This window comes from Malassezia vespertilionis, chromosome 8, assembly GCF_029542925.1.
Source record: "Malassezia vespertilionis chromosome 8, complete sequence".
Taxonomy (NCBI): Eukaryota; Fungi; Basidiomycota; class Malasseziomycetes; order Malasseziales; family Malasseziaceae; genus Malassezia; species Malassezia vespertilionis.
This window is the reverse complement of record NC_079254.1, coordinates 353,715-372,905: the sequence shown is the minus strand read 5'-3', so window position 1 is coordinate 372,905 and position 19,191 is coordinate 353,715. Positions and strand designations below refer to the sequence as shown.

The following is a 19,191-nucleotide window of genomic DNA, read 5'->3' as shown; positions in this document are numbered from 1 at the left end:
AAACTCGCGCCATGCATCGTCGAGCGCCGCGGCCCGATGCGCCGAGCACTCAGGAGATGGAGCTGCACGAGACAGAGAGTCTGCTATCGATTCTAAACATGGTACGTTCCACGCGACGCTTATTTAAGATTGCGTCCCCTCGGACAAGCGCCGACGAGCGCATGTATGCACTCGTGCAACTCGAGCATTTTGTCGCACAGCGCGTGCTCAAGACGCTGCCGGTGCTCAAGCAGCATGCGAGCGAGCATGCGACACGCCCTTCTGCGTACCTTGCACAGGTAGACAGGTGTTGCGACTGGACGGTTCCTGTGCGCGACGCGCGGCTGTACATGGCCGAGCAAATCTTCGCCCACGTCGCGCGCTTGCGCGTCGTGATGGAAATAGCAGGGGACGACCGCGAACTGCGCACCCTCGCCGCCGAGATGGGCTGCTCTTTATCGCTGCTGCAAGGCATGTGCCTCACACACTACCCCAGCAAGCAGCTGTGCTCAATGCGCAGCGCATTCGAGGTACGTTTCTCTCAACTCACGCCAGCTCCTTCTTTCGATCGTCGAGTCCACGTACGCCCATGCAACACACACCGACGCGCCACTGCGCCTGCTTGCATCACACGCACTCGACACGCTCATGTGTATTCTCGTAGATGCGCCGGCAGAGGTGCGCGGCGTGTTTGAGCAGGTGGGCGGCGTCGCTACCATACGCCGGGTCATGCATACCCACCAGGCTGAAAAAAACGAGGAGGGACCGCAGGATGCGCATGTCACTGCTGCGAAATGCTTCGAGTTTCTACTCTTTTACTTGCAGGCGGGCGTGTTTGAGGAACAGGCTGCGGCCCAGCTGCCGACCCGCGCCGATACATACCCCGCGGCGGTGTTTGACCCGCCGCCGCCGCCTCCACCACCACCGCCACGCAGTAGTGGCACTGAGACACCGTTTTACACACCAAACGCCACTCCACGCGCACACGCGCGTGTTCTTTCTACAGGATCGCCTACCAAGACACCTTCGGCGCGGCTCGAGCGCCGTATGCCGGATATGAACCCGTTCACGCGGCCGGACGAGACACCGCGCAGCCATGCTGCATTGCGGCACCTGCGTACCCACAGCACCGACGACCGGCGTCATGTGCCCACTCACAGCACCGAGGAAAGGCGGCATTTGCGCGCACGGAGCACCGACCAACCATTCGAGCTGTCGCAGACGCCGAGGGCGCGCGGGTCACGGCTTGACGCAACACCCCATCAGCACCTACGTCCCCCATTTCCTCTGCACCGCACAGGAGATCGAGACGCGTTTGACAATACCATGCGCCGCTCTGCGTCCCCACGCAAAGCGTCGCGCTACGAAAGCCCTACACGGTGGTAGAGTCACGTGACGCAAGTGTCGTCGCCGCCGCGCTTTTTGCTGTGCTTCCATCGCCATGTCGGGTCGCCAGCACAAGGTGATGGTGCAGCCCATCAATGTGATTTTCCGGCACTTGCAGCAGCAGTCGAAGGTGTCGCTGTGGCTGTATGATAATACCGAGTTCCGCCTGGAAGGCAAAATTATTGTATGCCGCCGTTTTGCTGACCACGAGGGCTTTGACGAGTTTATGAACGTGACGCTAGCCGAGGCAGAGGAGGTGCAGTGTGCACCAGGAAAAGAGCGCAAAGAGCTGGGTACGTCGGTGCGGTGGGAGGAGCGCGCGCTAACACTGTGGGCATTACAGGACGCATTTTGCTCAAGGGCGATAACATCGTATGTATCGCACGCTGCTGTGCTCTCGCATAGAGATCGACATGGCGCATCGCTATCCATGCACGTACTAACGACAGACTCTGATCCAACCCGTGCTGTAGCTGTATGTAATCGCACATTCTCCGCGCTTCCGCGCTCCCGATTTCGCGCGACGGATCGCGTAGCGAGTCCTCGGCCGAACAGAGTGGTACCCCGCATCGAGTCATGATAGCCGGCCCACCCCGCGTTCCTTTTTCCTTCCGCTATACCGTGTTGCTCCATTCCGCCGCACGTTATCGAAAAAAAAATGGGCTACCAACGAAGAGGTATGCACACCTTGGTGCAAGAAATATCAAAAGGCGTACATATTCAGCCGGTGCCCGCGAGGCCGTTGCGGCCACAGCCACCCTCGCAGCTCGAGATGCCGAAACGGTCCACCAGACTCGCTGTGACTGTGTCCTTTGATGCAATGCGTGCACAAGCCCAATACGGCAAGATGGAAATGCAGCGTGCACGAGCGGCGCCATATGCCCAATCTGCATCGCAGAGAGCCACGATCCCTGCAGCGGCGGCAGCGTTCGCTGCTGTGGCACTGGCACTGGGCATTTTTTACGCGCGATCTACTGATCCGCTGCACACTGAGTTTGATGGACATACTGCACTGCTTCCACCCCGCCGCAGCTCGTTTACAGTGGCGGGCGAGCGCGCTGAGCGCGTTGCACGACGCTTTGCTGCATGGCAGGCAGACCAGTTCCAGCTTGTAAAAGACGCTGCACAGCTCGGTACTATTTGACTTCTCCGATTTTCGCGATGATATATGATGATTATGAATGTATGCTAGAGGAAATGTACGTTGTTATGTGCCTACTCGCACCGAGGGCCTGCTTGGACCGCGCCGCCGCCGCCGGCGGCGGCAAGTCACGTGTACGACGTTTTGTGGTGCGCCGCACGCCGACGCTTGCTGTGCCATGGCAAAGCAAGCGAACGGCAAACGTGGCGCGGCGCGACCCACAAGCAAAGGGACTGCGTTCCGCAAGTCGGCGAAGCGCGCGCGCGTTGACGAACCTGCACCGCAACACGCTCACGCCGCGAGAGCCAGGGCGCCTGCGCCCCGAGCGGGCCTAAACGATGCCAAAGGCGTGCATACCAAGCGCCATGTGCAGCCAAAGAATGGCGCGGCAGCGACCAAAGCACCCTCCTCTCAAGCAAGCAGCAAAACTGGTAAAGCAGTGCACGATGTGCAACCCCGGAAAGCACGACCCAAGAAGAGTACTGCACCTTCTTCACCGCAGCATGCACTGCGCATCATTGCGGGATCCTATGAGCGATTTTTGTATGGACTTACTGGACGTATGTGTGTCACGGACGATGGTTCCTACACTATGACTATTGAGCCCGACTTTGTGTTTCCCGCGCATGCCTCCTCGATCCGCACCGTTGCGTGTGCGAACGAAACAAAATGGCTCGTCACGGGCGGCACGGACGAGACGATCAAGGTGTGGGACCTGCGCCGGCGCAAGGAAGTCGGCGCGTTGACTGGGCACCAAGGCACGATTACCTCGCTATCCTTCCCCTCGCGCACGTTTATGCTCTCGACAGGAGACGACGGCGTGTTGAACCTGTACCGTACGCGTGACTGGGCGCTTTTGCGCACGATGCGTGGCCATACGGGCCGGATTAATGGCGCGTCTACACACCCCAGTGGCCGCCTTGCGTTGAGTATCGGCAAGGACCGTACGATCCGCATGTGGGATTTTCTGCGCGGCGTTGGCTCCTCGTCCGTGAAGATTGGCGCAGAGGCAGATAAGATTGCGTGGGATACGCTTGGCAAGCGTTTCGCCGTCCTGGTCGACCGACAAGCGATGGTGTTTGGTACAGATATGACCAAACTCGCCGAGATTGAGCAGAGCAGGCGGCTCCACGACGTGTCTTTTTTCCGCGCTGCGATTGGGGGCAAGGAGCATGAGCTTTTGCTAGTTGCGTCCGAGTCGGGGTTGGTTTACGTGTACGACCTGGATGCTAGTGCGTCTGCTGATGCAGCCTCCCCTCGCGAGATCGCGCGCCTGGTCGGCCATGCCAATCGAGTGCGTGCAGCTGCGGCAGTGTACATTGCCGCAGACGATGGGTTGATTGTGCCGCTCGTGAGCACGATCAGCTCGGATGGCTTTATCCGTGTGTTTAACCTGATGCCCGCGCTTGTGGATGATGCGCTTGTGGAGCTGGAAGCGATCGCTGAGTACGATACGCACAAGACGCGTCTTACGTGCTTGAGTGTGGCTACGTATGATCCTGCAGGCGCCGACGATGCGGATGAAGAGGTACTCGATGCAGCGGACGACGACGCGGGTGCGGAGGCATTTGATACAACGGATGACGACGAACTCGATGCTATGTCTAGCGATGAAGGCGATCTTGACGACGCGGAGCTTGAGGAACTGGCACGTCTAGAGGAGGAAGTGCGTCGTGCGCAAGAAGCGGGTATTGTAATTACGGAAGACGGAGGTGTTGTTGTAGAAGGGGACGATGACGAGGAGGAATCGGAGGACGAAGAAGGGGACGAAGATGGTGACGGAGACGGAGAGGAAGAGGAGGAAGAGGAGGAAGAAGAAGAGGAAGAAGAGGAAGAAGAGGAAGAGGAAGAGGAAGAGGAGTAAAAAGAGGAGGAAGAGCAAGACGCATCGTCTTCCCATCATTCTCACCCCACTTCCTGTGCGCAACCCCCCCCCCCCCCTCCCCCCAAATATCCTCACCGTCTCGCTTCTCTACCGTATCCAATATATAGCTCTATATACCCTAGACGAACTTGACACCCAAGTCCCACAACGCCTCCTCGCCCGCATTCGCGAGCAGGTCATTTCCAGCGTACGCTGCGATCCGTGCAGTCTGTGCCCCAAACACCTGCGCACGTCCTTTGCGTACCTGCGTTTGCAAAGCAAGCCTGCATAGCGAAAGCGGCATGTGCGATGCGTGCACATACTCGCCATGCACGAGCTCCGTCATTGTCAAAACACTGCCGTTCTGGCCCGTATTGCAAATCTGGGTGAATACACGAGCAACGTACCCATGCATACATCCCGTCGCCCCACGCTTCAGGGCTCTTCCACAGCACAAGAATGCTACTGAACGGTGCATCGCTTGGCCCCGACCGCGCAGCCGTCGCACTCTCTGCATGCGTGAACCGATCCGCTTCTACCGTGCCTACACGCGGCGGCTTGGCATGTTTCGGCGCCGCAGGCTCATACAGCGCCTGCGCATGATCAACTAGGTACGCAAAGATGATGCGCATCATCGCCGGGCTTACCGCACGGTCCAGTACGCGATTGCAAAAGAGCGGACTTTGCAGCTCCCAGCTGCCCGTCGCGTGCAATGTATACCGCTGGTTCGCCTCGCAATAACCCAGCACTATCTGCGCCCACATCTCTATCTGCACGACTGCCGTCTTTGGATTCGGCTGCAGCGTATAGAACGGCGCAAACCCGTGCACCGGCGGGAATGCATACCCGTGGGCCATGGTTGCCGCCAGGAGCGTGTGGAGGCAAAGGCACACACTTAGTCAGCAAACGACATCGCCCGCGCGCCGCGCCTGTTCTGCATGGCTACGCACGCAGACGCAGGCGCAGACGGCGCTGCGGAGGAAAGCCGCACGCCGCCAATTCCGCCAATGCACCGCCGCGATCATTTCCACGACGAACAAGCGCTGCCATTCCGCAGCGTAGAGCAGCGCACGCCACAAGACGACCCGATGCGTGTAAGCGCCATGATGTCCAGCAATGCGCGTGGCGCGTATTCTTCTGCGAGCAATGCCCCCCCTGCGCCGCACGAGATTTGCGATGCGCGCATGTCTGAACACGGCACATCTCTCCCGCGCACATGGGACAGCAGGTCCGAGCCGCGCGATGCGCCACACACGCTTCACGACCCGTCTATGCCTGCACCCCTGCCGAGCCAGCGATTCGAGGACCGCCGTATCCGTGCATCGCCTCCGATGCGCCCGCCCCACAGATTTATATCTCCTCACCGCGAATATGCACACGAAAACAACAAGCGCACTCCGCCTCCGTTGGAGTACGGCGCGCCGACTGCAGATGCGCGGCCTTTGAAACGCTCGCATTCTCCTGTACATGCACACGCACCTTTCTACGAACACGGCGTGCGCTCTCCCGGCGCGCATATGCATATCCATGCGAGGCTTCCACACGTCCACCACCACCACCATGCGTCGGACGCACCCAAGCACGAGCATGGACCGACCGAGGGTCACGAACATAGCGCACCGCATCACCACCATGTCCGGCTTCATCATCACCATCATTTCCCGCATCACCACCACCACCATCATCATCATTTCCGCCAGCAAGTGCCGGGCGTGCGCGAGCCAGGGCCAGATGCAGAGCCGGAGCCGCCGAGTGCGGTGCCCTGGCAAGAAGATATGCACGCGCCTGTATCAGATGTGCGCGACGCTTCTCCTTCACCGTCGCCGTCGCCGTCGCCGTTGCCATCACCGTCACCGCCACCGTCACCGTCTCCACCGCCCGCTGCCGCCGCCGCTGCCGCCGCCGCTGCCGCCGCCGCTGCACCGACCGATCCAGCAGAGCCCGCACAGCCACAAATTTCACCCTTTGAAGCCAAGTTGCGCGAGCTGGCGTCCGGCCCGCGTGTCGACAGCGAGCCTGTGTGGGAGTACTTGGACCGCTGCGAGCAGATGGAAGAGCTGGAGCGCAAGCAGCAAAAAGCACTGCACGCCGAGGAAGAAAAAGCGCGCGGCGAGTGCGTATCCAACCCAACGTTTCTCTCGTCGCTCGCGCCGGAAAAAGGCAGCGACTCGGTGCCCGATCCACGCATGCTGCTTGGTTTTGGCCTGGGCAAGGACCGCGGACGCGCGGTGCGCCACCTAGGCTCGTTTTTGTACGATCCTTACAAGCTATTCCTTCCGCCCGAGATGCTCATGGCCAATGTTGGCGCCACTGTCGAGGTGCGCATTTCCGGCCGCAGTATTGGGCCGGGTGTTTCGGAGCCCGAGTGGCGCATGGAAGACGCCGAAGCACAAGCAAAGGTGCTTGCGCGGATTGACGAAAAGGATGCACAGGGCGCGCCGCCCTCTTTGTCCAACCTTGTGCTCGAATCCGAGGTGCTTGCTTCTTCTACCGACACGCGCCTCCAGGGGCGCTGGCGGCTTGGATGGCGAGGCACGGAGCACGCACGAATGAATCGCGAGATCCGTGTTGCGAATACATGGAACGAGTACAAAATCCAGGACCGGACAAACAAGCGCATGCGCCGCGGCGCCCAAGACAGGCGACGGCCCTCGATCAAAATGCCGCGCGCTATGACTGCGCCTGTGCTTGGGGACGAGGAGCTTGCTCGCGCTGCTTGGCAATTTTGGGAGCAGCCATGCTTGGCAGAGCGCAAGGTGTGGGGCACGGACGTGTACACGGACGACTCAGACGTGTTTGCCATGTGTGTTCATGCAGGCTGGATCGAAGCGCCGCCGATCCCCGGGATCCCCGAATGGCTTTCTGGCGGCGGCGGCGCGCGAGCGTCGCGTGCGTGGGCCAAGCTTGCGGAGCGTGAGGAGCACGGTGATGGCGAGCCCTTTTTGCGCATTGCGCCGGGCACAGCGCCGACCGCGCGCCCAATTCAGCTCATGGCGCACAATACGTGTGACTTATCGGTGATGCTGCGCATTGCGCCGAGACTGATTTTGTACAAGGGCTGCAACCGCGGCGGGATTTGCAGCCGCAGCTGGGGAAATACACACGACGGCGTGAGCTTGGTGGTTGAGAGTGTAGAGCTGAGGCCGGCAGGGTATGCCACCAGCACGAGCCGCAAATCGGCCAAGGCGCGGATGGCGCAAATGTCAGCGCTGCGCCGAATTGCGCGTCATGTGCCTGTACCGCGCACGCTGGCCGCGGCAGCAAAAAAGGGAGAGGATGCACTGCCGCTGGCATTGCCGTCGGTAGCCGATGCGGCGCAGCGCACGTTTTGGGATGTACGTGGATAGCTATGTACGAATGTCGCCAGCTGCAGAGTGTCTATATGTGTAGCAAAGACGGTGCACAGTGTGTTCATTGCTGCTGGTCGCGCTTTATGCGATGCTTTATGCCGTGCAATACGCCCGTTCAACACGATTCTTTGTCTAGGGGCACCTTGGCAGGGCCATTGGGAATGGTCCCAAGAGAAGAGCGACCGCGGCCGCTGGGCTCCTCCACATGCCTCCACATGGTCCGTTTGGCCATGCGGTGTCGTGTTGTCTATCCGCTATAGTATCGATCGCCATAATCGCCGAGGCCAGGGATAACTGCGGTGAATAGCATTTGCAACGTACTGCAATTCTGCGCAGAGAGCCGCGCATCGACCCATGCCGAAACTACGCGCACTTGGGGACACGCGTTCCAGATCGCATCGAGCCCTTCTGGACTTGCAATCATATTTAGGAATAAGATACGCTCTGCTTTGACCCCGTGATCCAGCAGCACTTGGATTGCCTGAATAGCCGAGCCGCCCGTAGCTAGTGTAAGCATTGCATGCGTACGCACCGAGCATGGGGTCCAGCAGCAGCACCCAGCGGTGCTCGATATCTTCGGGCAGCTTTGCATAGACTGCGTGAGTTTGGCCGTGCACGTACACAGTTTGGGTTTCGCCGTCTCCTCGTCTCGCTGGATAAGAATTTTCCCGATCCGCACGCTGCGGCAGCACTCACGCAGCCCGCTTTCCATCGCCTCGCCGGCGCGGAGGATCGAAACGCCGCATATTCTGCCTTCGAACGCAACGCCTGCGGTTAGCGCAGTGCAGACGTACCAGTGTACGGACAGCCCGTCGGTGTCATTACCGTGCGCTCGAGCACAGGCAGGTGGTTCAGTCCTTCTTCGACAAGAAGCCGGATAATGCGGTCCGAGTAAAATATGAAGTCGGACCGCGGCGTGTTCTTGTCCCGGATGATGGTAAGTAGCGCATCTGGAGTCAGTGACACGTTACGTACGCAACTGCGGCGTGGTCGGCAGTCTCGCTGCGTTGGGCGGCAGCGCTGGGAGGGCGGGCATCGTGACGGAGTGTGCTTATTAAGCTATTTTCTGTGGGCGTCTGTTTGCCACTTGCCTTCTTTACGCAATGTCAGCGGCACCTTCAAAGCAGCAGATTTTGGCGCTGTATCGCGCACATATAAGTGCCGCACGCTCTTTCGTACGTATTATACTGGCTAACACCAGTCCTCGTACAATTTCCGCGAGTACTTTATGCGGCGTACACGCGATTCGTTCCGCGCGCATCTTTTTCCAGAGACGTCTATTGAGGCAAAAGAGCTCAGTAAGAGTGCCGCAACGCTTGCTTCCGTGCCGACATCAACTGCGCCACAGCAAGTACCGACATCGCCTCTTTCAGAGACGAGCCTGAAGCAGTTTTACGAGAATGCACAAGAGGAGCTCAAAGCGCTGCAGCGTGCGGCAGTGACCAATATGATGTATGCCGGCAGTAGCCGGCTCGTGGTAGAGGACCAGCGCATGAGGGACTGGGTCGTGCGCACCTCGCCGGAGGCCGAAGGGGGCGCCGGAGGCGACGCCGAACAAAAATAGCTTGTGTAATTATGCGGTAGGTGTACTGGCAAAGCATGTCTGCTCTAGGCGCGGCAAAAACACTTTCGAGGCATGCTTAAATGATTGTATAACCTACTGTAAATGAGTGACGTCTAACAAAGTCATGAGCTATGCATCCCGCGCATCGAGTTTCCAATCGCGACGCAGCTTGCTCATAAACAACTTAAAGGTCGTAAGCGATCCCTTTTCATGGGTAAAGGTAACACTCGTGGCAAAAGACTGTACACCGCTTCTGGCGGCGTCCAGCACGGGAGACATGGGACGCGACGCAGCCCGAGGATCGTAGCCCGGCATCCCTGGCGACAAGGGCGTCGTGAGCTTGGGCGACGCGGCGTGGCGGACGCTGGAGCTGACCGGGAGGATCGTGTACTCTACACGAAAACGCATGGGCCTGCACTTGATATGTTTCCCCTCCTTGGTGTCGTACATGGACTCGAGCAGGTACTGCAGCGGCGCCTGCTGCGTCAAGGGACGGGTGGTTTGGACCCTGGACTGGGGCGTGAGCGTCGTACCGAGCTGTTGCAGCAGTGCTTGGCTGGTCTGCACCGTGAATGTGAGGTTCTGCACAGACATCAGGACGTGCGTTTGGCGGCGATGCAGAATGCCAGTGAACCACGAATGACGTGCGTCGATGGCATCGTCGGGCTTCTTGGCTGCAGGCAGCACATTCTCCTTGCCTGGAACTTGGACGCCGAGGCCGACTGTTTCCGGTACATGTTCCTTGCTTTCTTTGCGGAAAGGATGCAAAATGCTGCGGCGCTTGGAGTGCGCCGCAGCGGCAGCAGCGCCCAGTCCGGTTGGCTTTTGCGCGCCGAGGGCCGGTTGGCCAGGCGCGGCGTTCCCAGGGCGTGGACTTGCCGTGCCTCGCGTTTGCAGCGGCGCCGACATGGCCGTTTGCGGCCGCGACTGCACAGGCGCCGTGGGTGGCGCACTTGCGACGCCCATCGACGTCTGGGGCCGCGCTTGTGGCGCGACGGAGCTTGGCGTCTGTGCGCGCAGACTGACGCCCATATACGTGGGCGGGCGCGCCGCGGGCGCTGCTCCCGGCACATTGCGCGCGTCAGAGAGTGCCAATTGGGGACGCGAGAATGCAGTGCCGACCGAAGACGGCGGCTTGGCCATGGCAGACACGGGCCGTTCGTCGTTGTCTACAGGAGACATTGGACGCGAGCCTGGGCGTGGGCCTGGAGGCATCATTCGCGCGCCTGCGGGCTTCGACGGCGCATCGATTTGGCCGAACGAGCTCCTTGGGCGCAGTTGGCTCACAGGCCTGGTACGCTGTGTATACGCGGCAAACGGGAAAGTTTCCTGGGGCCGTTTTACGACGGGCGGGACGCTCGAAACAAGGAGCGAGTCCTCGTCAGCGTCCCCAAACTTGTCGGCGGAGTCGTCGCTTTGGACAAGCACGGTTGCTTGCGTCGATATGTCTCCATCGCTCGAGGATGGGGACATGTCTGCGTGCGTCATGACGCGGCGCATTTCCAACGCGCTGTGGCGCGGATCGTCCCAAATGCCCGCTTGTATTTGGGGAGTTGGGGTCTGCATTTGTGCTGCGGATTTGTGCTGCTCTGCAGAGCGTGGCACTTGCGGCGCGGGCCATGACGTAGCACCGACCGCATCGCCGATGAGCTCCAACGAGTCCAGTTCTTCGCCGATTTCGTCCATAAACTGGTTCATGAGCGAGTCGGCGGAGGTGTCTTGCGATACGACACGCTTCGATGTTTCCGTCGCGACACTGAGAAGCCGCGCCGCCCATGTGTGTGGCTCGGCGGGAGCGGGGCTCGGCTCGGCAGGGACAGGCCGCTCTTTAGGCGGTGCGGAAATGGGAGCAGGGCGCGCAGGGAGCGGCGGAGACACGGGCGGCGGCGCCTGCTGTGGCGCCACCGCCGGCGCAATGGCAGGAGCGGTAGCCGGCGCCACGGCAGGTGCCACAGGGACCACTGCCGGGGCCGTCACAGGGACAACTGCAGGATTCGCCGGGGCCGTTACAGGGACGACTGCAGGACTCGCCGGGGCCATCTCCGTCACAACATCCACGCTCTTCCCAGCTTCCTTCGCCGAGTTAGATCGCTGACGGAACGGAGCCAAGGTCGGGCGCGTAAACGCTTGCATGAGCGAGGCAAGACGACGGTTCTCCGGCGCCTTGCGCACATCCATACCTGTCGATGGCCTGCGTGCTGAAGTGGTCACCGCTTCTCCAAGCATGGGCAGCGACGACTTGCGCTCTACGGGCCCAGGCATCTTGCTCATGACCCATTGCGGCGGCGGCACAGACGCATGCGCCACAGGCTCGCTCGGCGGCGCAGCCAGCGCCGTGGATGGACGGGTGTGCTCAATGGGCGCGTGCGGCGCAACGTGGTGGTCAGCTGCTGCCGTCACCAAAGGCACGTCCGCGGAAAGGTCCGCAACGGCAGCAACGGCCTTGTCTTCCACATGCTCCTTTGCATCGCCAAGCTCTTTATTGCTCGATGTCTGGCTCACTTCTGTGAATGCACGAGATGTGCTGCGCGCAAACGTCTCAGAGACAGGTGGCGTCGAGGCTGTCGGTGCGACAAGCTCCTTCTCTTCCTCCTCGGCCACGGAAGCGAGGATAGAAGGGGGGGTGGGACGCGAGTCGTGCTTCTCCACGCAAAGTCCGAGCGTATTTGGGCTCACTTGCGTTTCCTTCTCGTCGCGTGCCAAGTCGAGAGCGTGGCGGTCCTCCGCGTCCAGCTCTTCTTCGTCCTCTTCGTCGCCCCCCTCGTCGTCCGAGGCATGGTGTTCTCGGTGCAAGACGAGCAGCGAGTAAAACGTCTTTTGCCAGTTGCCGTTGCTCGCCAAGAGGCACCGAATGATCTGTTCATGGGAGAGCTCGGGCCAGAGTGTGCTTAGGTTGCCGAGGATATCGGGGTCAATGTCGGCGAGGTTGATGGGCTCGGTGGCGAGCGCCTCTTTTGGCGTGCTTACAGGGTTGCGCGAGGAAAGACGGTTATTGTCTGTGAACCAGGGATGGCTGCAAATTTCGTCCATGTCCGCACGCTTCACTGGGTCGACGTCCAGCATGCGCCAGATCAGGTCCTTGGCATCGGGGTCGAGGTACTCGGGCATGGAAAACTTGCCCGCACGCACCTTGCTGAGCAGCGTCTGGATATTCGGATCGTCGAATGGCAAACGGCCACAGAGCAAGGCAAACAAAATGATACCACAGCTCCAGATATCGCTCGTAGTCCCGTCGTAGCTCTTTCCGCTGACAATCTCGGGACTTGCATAGTGCGGACTGCCGCAGCTGGTCTCGAGCATCTTTTCGGTTGGCTGCAGTGCGGCCATACCAAAGTCGGCAATCTTTACCGTCTCGCGGGAGCCATCAAGCAAGAGGTTCTCGGGCTTCAGATCGCGATGGCAAATACTAAACGTGTGGCAGTACCCAATCCCAAAAATAACTTGGCGAAAGTAGCTGCGCGCCTCGTCGGGGCGCAGGCGGCCGCGCGAGACGAGATAGTCAAACAACTCACCACCAGCGACGTATTCCATCACAAGGTACAGCTCCTTGCTCGTTTCGTACACGTCCCAGAGGCCGAGCAGGTTGGGATGCTCGATCAGTTTCATAATCACAATCTCGCGCTCGATCCCGAGCGTGAGCTTGTCCTGCTTTGCACTCAAATCGCGCAAGCTCATGCGGCTGTTGATTAGCATCTGTTTCGGGATGATCTTGACGGCGGCATGTTGCTCGGTGCGCGAATGGACAGCATGACGGACGCGACCAGACGCGCCTTGGCCGATCAGCTTTCCCAACTGCCAAGGTCCGACATTGGCCGGGTCGTTGTAGTTGCGCTTCTTTTCGCGCTCCAAGCGCGTCGGTGCGCGCTGCTGCGGCTGTACCACAGCGTTCGGCACGGGCGGCGCGGGGCGCTCCGAGGGCCGCTGCGTGCGCAGACCAGTGGCGATGCCGTACTGACGGCCATGGTTATTCTGCGGCGCCTTGAGGGGCCCGGCGGCGCGCGGGCGCTTGTCAAACAGTCCCGCAACATCGTTGGAGCGTTTCCGGTTTCCAAATGTGTTTGTAGCTGCTTGGAATGGCTGCGCAACGGACCGTAGGGCAGCGCCGGGGCGCGAAATCCTCTGGGAGCCCGCTGAAGAATGCTGCGACATCTCCGTACAGGGTTCCACTACAGCAGTACGTGGTGTAGTGAGTTGTACGTTTGCTCCCACAAGGGTCGCTAGCCAATTCGGTACGCAGCGACAAAAGCGTGCTGCTTGTCCCGCGCAGAGAAGCGTTTGCGCGCCCCTGGCTTCTGGCCGCGCGTGTCGGACAGGACACTTCGCGTCGCAGCTGCATCCGCTGCATGCAGCTATGCATAAATGTGGAGGTATCGGTACGATTCGCTACGAAAGCCCCTTGCGCAAGTCACGCGCAAGGAAACGTCCAATCGTTTGGTAGAAATACTGATGCAGACTGCGACAAACATGCTGTCTTTTTTTGGACGCGCCTGCTACATTGCCCCCTTGCCCTGGATAGGGTGCGTGGGCAGGAAATTCTGCAGTCAGTGTGCGCAGAGGGAAACGTACGCCGACAATCATGGTGGGGATGTTGTACTTGTCGCGGCGAATCGTGAAGCTGAAGCAGCACGAAATACACGATGCTTGTTTGCGCGGCTCCGTAGGCTTGACAGACTCGGTAGGCTTGGTAGTTTCCGTGCGGGTATCTACATCACGTGTTTCTTTGGCTGCGTCGTTCGGCGGCTCGCCGTCCATGCTGGCAGTGACCAGCTGCTCGTTCTTAGTATGCAGCTTGCACATGGTGAGCACGGCTTTCTGGCTGGGATCGAAAGAAACGGAGCCGTACTTCTCCCAGTAGTTCACGGCGCTCTCTTCGGCCATGAGCTCATAAATGCACAGCCGCCCTTCGCGCAGGCTCTCGATCGGGACACCGACAAGCTCGGCAAACTCCTTGTTCCCTTTGTAGATCTCGCCCGTGCGGCGCCAGAGGCATGCGGGCGTGCCTTGGATGGAGAAGACGCGGTCGTAGTCCAGGAGCAAGCGCTCGAACGCTTCCTCGATGTAAATCAGGTCAAAGTTGGTCAGGTTCTTAGCAATTGAATAAAATACGGGGCGGAACACAGAGAGGGGCTTGAGGATGCGCCGCCGCGACGAAGGCGACACGTTCAGTTCCATCCAGCGGTTCAGCCGCGCGTAGCCATTTACGTGGTTGTAGGGGCGCAGCAAACCGGCCTCGCACTTGGCCTGGATGACTTGGCGCAGACGCTCGTCGCGACTTCCGTCGGTTTGGTCCGCGGCGGTGAGCAAAAATCGCTCGGTCTTGGTCGCGGTCTTGCTGAGCGATGCAGGGTACGGCGCTTGCTGCCGATCGCTGTCGCGATCGCGCTGCGGCGCCGTGCTGAACATCGGAGGATTGCCGTCGCCGAGCGGCTCGGTTGCAGTGCGTTTGCATTCATGCGCCGGAGCGCCGCTGTGGTAGGCTGTGTGCTGTGGGGACAAGAGCGGGAGTGCGCTGCCGTCGGTGCCAAGGCTCGTGCCCTCGCTCCCCAAATCGATCATGGACGGCGGCGTATTCAAAAGGTCGCTGCTTTGCGTGCGCTGCACCATACCTGAGATCCCAGCGGTAGGTTCTGGCTTGTATGGGACAGACAGCGTGTCGTTGCGCTCCATTTTCGGGTCGTCGAGCGCTTCGAGAAACTCGCTGAGAATGTTGAGCTCGGTGCCGCTGCCCTGCTCGCCAGCTATACTCGGCTCAGGGCCGCCCAGTCCGAGCCATGCCGTGCCGCCAAGCTGCGAACCTTGCAGCGGCGCGGCAGTCTTGTCGCAGCCGTTGCGCAAACTTTCTTGGCCCAACGGCATCGCTGGCGGTGCGCCAAACATGGGATGCAGTGTAAATGTTTCATTCATGCCGTTCAACGGCTCACTTTCCCTCGGCATCGCTTGCATGGGCTTGTAGAATGGCGTAGTAGTATTGCGCACAGCATTGGCAGCGGCCATATCGTTGGAGTGTGTATAGTTGTTCATCTCGTACGCATCCGCGGCAAACGATGCGTGCAATGTATCTGGTGTAAATGTTGATGTGCTAGAAGGGGTGCACAAATGGGGAAGTATATCCAAAGGCGACGCAGACGGCGCCTGCTGCGTCTTTGCGAGCAGTTTCGTCTCGTACTGTGCATTGTCATCTGTCATTTCCCGGCTGCTGCGGCTGCGCGCTGTGCAACTCGACGGCAGCGCTACTTCATCGCGACACAAGTGGCCGATATTCCGTTTGACACACCGCAAGCACGGCCTGTTCTCATCGCACGTCATGTGGCTCCGTCTGCAGTAGATGCAGGCCATGTTCACTTTGCGACGCGTCGATATTTTTTTTTTCTGTGGGGCATCGCTGGATTCTGGCTCGGATATGCGCCGCTTTTCGGGCGTCGTGCCCGCACTGGACCCGGGCTCTCGCTTTGTATTGCGCGACATGCCGTGCCGAACGCTCAGCGCAGTGCGAACCATGGCACTCCCCACAGCGCCAGTTGCATGCCACGTGCTGCTTACCAAGCCGTTTGCCAGCGACGAATCGCGTGCATCGCAGGCCCAGCGCGGGTTAACTGCCAAGCGCAAAAAGTACAACCAGGGACGTGGTGAAAAAAAGACTTCTTCACGGACGTTTTTCTGGGCCACGCCACTGTCGTAGTTGCGGACCAAGAATTGTGCCGAACACGGACTCACTAGGGGTGTTTAGACTCCTAGTAGTATCCAAACAGCAAGTCTCGCCAGTATGATCCCTTCTGCTGTTTTTTCGCACACGGTACGGGCGTTTACACCGCCCCCGGAAGACGAGGTCATTGCCCTGCCCGTGGCAGAGACCAAGATCGGCGTGTCGCTCTTTGGAGGATCGACGAGCCAGCAATTCAAGGCTGCGCTGGACGCCATCGACGTGGATGCATGCGAGGTAGACGGCGAAAATGCATTTTTCGTCGCGGACCTCGCGCAGATCTACCGCCAATACACTCGGTGGCGCCGCGAGCTGCCACATATTGTCCCATTCTACGCCGTCAAGTGCAACCCAGAGCCTATGGTTCTCCGCTTGCTTGCCGCGCTTGGCACGGGTTTTGACTGTGCGTCGAATGGCGAGATTGAAAAGGTGCTGGATATGGGCGTTTCGCCGTCGCGCATTATCTATGCAAACCCATGCAAAGCATCGTCGTTTGTGCGCCGTGCTGCCAAGCAGCAAGTTGGACTCACCACCTTTGACAACATGGACGAGCTGGACAAGATGAAGCGCTTCCACCCGCGCTGCAAGCTCGTCGTTCGGATTCTTACGGACGACTCGAAGAGCGTGTGCCAGCTCGGGATCAAGTTTGGAGCACCGCTCAAAGACGTGCCTGCTCTCCTGGCCAAGGCCAAGGCGCTCGACCTGGACGTGGTCGGGGTCAGTTTCCACGTCGGCTCTGGCTGCTATGATCCGGAAGCATTCCGGGACGCTGTTTTGCGCGCGCGCAAAGCGTTCGACATGGGCAATGACGTTGGCTACCACTTTGACCTGCTGGATATTGGCGGGGGGTTTGAGCACGACAACTTTGACGCCATTGCCGTTGTGCTGCGCAGTGCATTGGCCGACTACTTCCCCGACGAGCATTTTGCCCCGGGCGGCAGCGCAATGGTCAATCACCCAAACGGCCTGCGCATCATTGCCGAGCCTGGGCGCTACTTTGTCCAACACGCATTCTCACTGGCTACCAATATTATTGCACGGCGAATCCGCGCTGCGGACGAGGCAGAGGAACCGAGCCAGGATGCCAAGCCCGAGGCAATGTATTACCAAAACGACGGCACATACGGCGCCTTTAACTGTATAATGTTTGATCACCAGCATGTGGTGCCCAAAGTGCTCTCCTTGCACCGCGAGTTTGTCTACCGCGCAGACTGTGCCGCGCCCGGCGCGGGGAAAGACACGCTGTGGCCCTGCAGTGTTTGGGGCCCAACGTGCGATAGCATTGACTGCATTTTGCGCCTGACATACCTGCCGCGGTCCTTGGACGTGGGCGACTGGCTCGTGTACGAAAACATGGGCGCATACACGCTCTGTGCATCGTCGAGCTTCAATGGGCTTGAGCTTGCCAAGGTGCGGTACACGATTGGCAGCACCGACCAGGACGGCGCGGCAGAAATGGTGATGGATTTACTGGCCGCGTCGGACGTGCTGGATACACTCTCGTAATTTGTATTGTATAGCATACGTAAAATGGTTCTACCTGCGCCGGCGCTTTGTGCCGATCTTGTGAATGTTGATTAGGTCCGACTCCACCTCGAAATCTTTCGCGCCCGTGAGCTGACTCAGGCACTTGGCTGTATCCCACCGGAGGCGGCCGCTGCCACTAGGGATAAACGTACTCGTTACATTCACACCGGTGCCAGTCGTTGCATCGTCGTCATCGACAGCACGGTCAGCAGCAAAAACTTGCGCCGTCGGCTTCTGCGCCCCCTTTTTCTTGTTCTTGGAAGCGTTGGCAGCCGCAGCGGCGGCTTGCATGGTCAGATTGACGCCGGAGAGGAGCGACGCTTGGGATCCAAACGTTTCCATCAGCGACAACCGCATCGTCTGGTCCTCGGGACCGACACACGCGACGAGCAGTGCATCATGCTCGTGCTCATCGAGGCTATTCGTATTTGCCGCGGCGGCAATTGCCATGGCGGCTTCCTGCTCGGGCCATCCAAGCAACTGCGCGACGGCAAGCACAATTCCATGCACGCCCGTGGTCGGCACCTCGTCCTCCTCGTGCAGTGCGTGGCGAATCGGGCGCGTAGACGCTGCACCGGGGCCTTTGTTGCGCAGCTGACGTGTGGACTGCTGTCGAAGCGAGGGGTCGAGCAGGAAATCAGCGGCAAACTCGCCGCCATCCTTCTCCTCTCTGAGGCGCTGCTTCCTGTTTTCGATTACATGCAGCAGCTTTTCGCGCGCATTGCGCTTCGCTATTCGCGCCTCGTCCTCGACTTTCTGGCGCTCCATTGCGTTGGTATGCTGGCTGCGCTCCATGAGGAATACATGGTACAGCTCAATAGCACGAATTGTTTCGTTCCGCTGCAGACCGCTGTCCGCGAGCTGAATGGTATACTCACGCACCATGCTTGGCTGCATGAGAAGCGCATGGTAGGTCGACGAGAGCGACATGTACTGCTCGTGGTAGGCCGCATCCCTGTTCTCCATGCCTTCCCAGTGCATCCGCTCGATTTTTTCCAGCACCTCTTTGCGTTTCCGATCGCGTTTGCTGGCGGATGGCGCATCGGGCGCGCCGTACGCAATGGGCGGCGCGCCGAGATTGGCAGTGCCTGCGCGGGGGGGGGAAAGAGGGGCGGGGGGTATGGGTGCATGCCTGGAAACGCGTTCTCGCATCGGCGCGCGCGGCATATCTACGGGCACTGGCATGGGCATCGGCTCGGGAAGTGGCGACATCATCTGTGCGCGCATATCCTCGCGCAATGGCGGCGGCCTGCCGCGCGCAGAGAGCATGGGAGGGCCGCCAGGGTGCATCGGCATATAGTCCATCGGCTCCATCGGTTCCTGGGCGTGGGCGTAACGCATCGGGCCAGGTGGAAACTGGCGCGGAGGCGAGTTTGGATGCATCATTGGCCGCTCGTGCATAGGTGGGTACATCCCTGGCTCGCCTCCGGGAGCAGGCATACCGCGCGGCGGTGCATAGTCGCGGTACAGATGCATCGGCGGCTCTGCACCGCCGGGGGGATAGGGATAGTACTCAGGGCCTCCATGATCTGGAGCGCCACGCATCGGCGCGTACTCTAGCGATCAGCATATCTGAAAAAAAAAACTCACCGTGTGGTTGTTCGTACGGCATCATGATGCCGGCTCGAAGCGCACTTTTTGTGATCGTGCGCAGCGTGCAGCCAAATGTGCCATGTGGCA

General features: G+C 59.9%; 10 protein-coding genes across 10 annotated transcripts; 5 read left to right on the top strand and 5 right to left on the bottom strand.

Moving 5' to 3' along the window:
• Positions 1 to 11: 11 nt before the first annotated feature.
• MVES1_003714 (uncharacterized protein) lies at positions 12 to 1,365 on the top strand (the record flags this gene model as incomplete). Its single annotated transcript, XM_056208528.1, has 2 exons — positions 12 to 509; positions 535 to 1,365. The coding sequence occupies 2 exons, from the start codon at positions 12 to 14 to the stop codon at positions 1,363 to 1,365; spliced, it is 1,329 nt and encodes a 442-aa protein (XP_056064503.1).
• Positions 1,366 to 1,420: 55 nt separating this feature from the next.
• On the top strand, positions 1,421 to 4,370 carry MAK11 (the record flags this gene model as incomplete). The annotated part of the gene is made up of 4 exons (XM_056208527.1): positions 1,421 to 1,658; positions 1,709 to 1,737; positions 2,120 to 2,498; positions 2,833 to 4,370. The coding sequence occupies 4 exons, from the start codon at positions 1,421 to 1,423 to the stop codon at positions 4,368 to 4,370; spliced, it is 2,184 nt and encodes a 727-aa protein (XP_056064502.1).
• Positions 4,371 to 4,509: 139 nt separating this feature from the next.
• MVES1_003712 (uncharacterized protein) lies at positions 4,510 to 5,227 on the bottom strand (the record flags this gene model as incomplete). Its single annotated transcript, XM_056208526.1, has 2 exons — positions 4,510 to 4,752; positions 4,778 to 5,227. 2 exons carry the CDS (start codon positions 5,225 to 5,227, stop codon positions 4,510 to 4,512), a joined length of 693 nt encoding a protein of 230 aa, XP_056064501.1.
• An 81-nt stretch (positions 5,228 to 5,308) lies between these two features.
• On the top strand, positions 5,309 to 7,717 carry MVES1_003711 (uncharacterized protein; the record flags this gene model as incomplete). Its single annotated transcript, XM_056208525.1, has 1 exon — positions 5,309 to 7,717. The coding sequence occupies one exon, from the start codon at positions 5,309 to 5,311 to the stop codon at positions 7,715 to 7,717; it is 2,409 nt and encodes an 802-aa protein (XP_056064500.1).
• A 250-nt stretch (positions 7,718 to 7,967) lies between these two features.
• Positions 7,968 to 8,259, bottom strand: MVES1_003710 (uracil phosphoribosyltransferase; the record flags this gene model as incomplete). The annotated part of the gene is made up of 3 exons (XM_056208524.1): positions 7,968 to 8,014; positions 8,042 to 8,224; positions 8,253 to 8,259. The coding sequence occupies 3 exons, from the start codon at positions 8,257 to 8,259 to the stop codon at positions 7,968 to 7,970; spliced, it is 237 nt and encodes a 78-aa protein (XP_056064499.1).
• Positions 8,260 to 8,651: 392 nt separating this feature from the next.
• MVES1_003709 (uncharacterized protein) lies at positions 8,652 to 9,284 on the top strand (the record flags this gene model as incomplete). The annotated part of the gene is made up of 2 exons (XM_056208523.1): positions 8,652 to 8,657; positions 8,922 to 9,284. The coding sequence occupies 2 exons, from the start codon at positions 8,652 to 8,654 to the stop codon at positions 9,282 to 9,284; spliced, it is 369 nt and encodes a 122-aa protein (XP_056064498.1).
• Positions 9,285 to 9,413: 129 nt separating this feature from the next.
• On the bottom strand, positions 9,414 to 13,433 carry MVES1_003708 (uncharacterized protein; the record flags this gene model as incomplete). Its single annotated transcript, XM_056208522.1, has 1 exon — positions 9,414 to 13,433. One exon carries the CDS (start codon positions 13,431 to 13,433, stop codon positions 9,414 to 9,416), a length of 4,020 nt encoding a protein of 1,339 aa, XP_056064497.1.
• Positions 13,434 to 13,667: 234 nt separating this feature from the next.
• RDS2 (Transcription factor) lies at positions 13,668 to 15,590 on the bottom strand (the record flags this gene model as incomplete). Its single annotated transcript, XM_056208521.1, has 2 exons — positions 13,668 to 15,477; positions 15,586 to 15,590. The coding sequence occupies 2 exons, from the start codon at positions 15,588 to 15,590 to the stop codon at positions 13,668 to 13,670; spliced, it is 1,815 nt and encodes a 604-aa protein (XP_056064496.1).
• Positions 15,591 to 16,047: 457 nt separating this feature from the next.
• SPE1 (ornithine decarboxylase) lies at positions 16,048 to 17,490 on the top strand (the record flags this gene model as incomplete). Its single annotated transcript, XM_056208520.1, has 1 exon — positions 16,048 to 17,490. The coding sequence occupies one exon, from the start codon at positions 16,048 to 16,050 to the stop codon at positions 17,488 to 17,490; it is 1,443 nt and encodes a 480-aa protein (XP_056064495.1).
• Positions 17,491 to 17,520: 30 nt separating this feature from the next.
• MVES1_003705 (uncharacterized protein) lies at positions 17,521 to 19,056 on the bottom strand (the record flags this gene model as incomplete). The annotated part of the gene is made up of 1 exon (XM_056208519.1): positions 17,521 to 19,056. One exon carries the CDS (start codon positions 19,054 to 19,056, stop codon positions 17,521 to 17,523), a length of 1,536 nt encoding a protein of 511 aa, XP_056064494.1.
• Between the last annotated feature and the right edge of the window lie 135 nt (positions 19,057 to 19,191).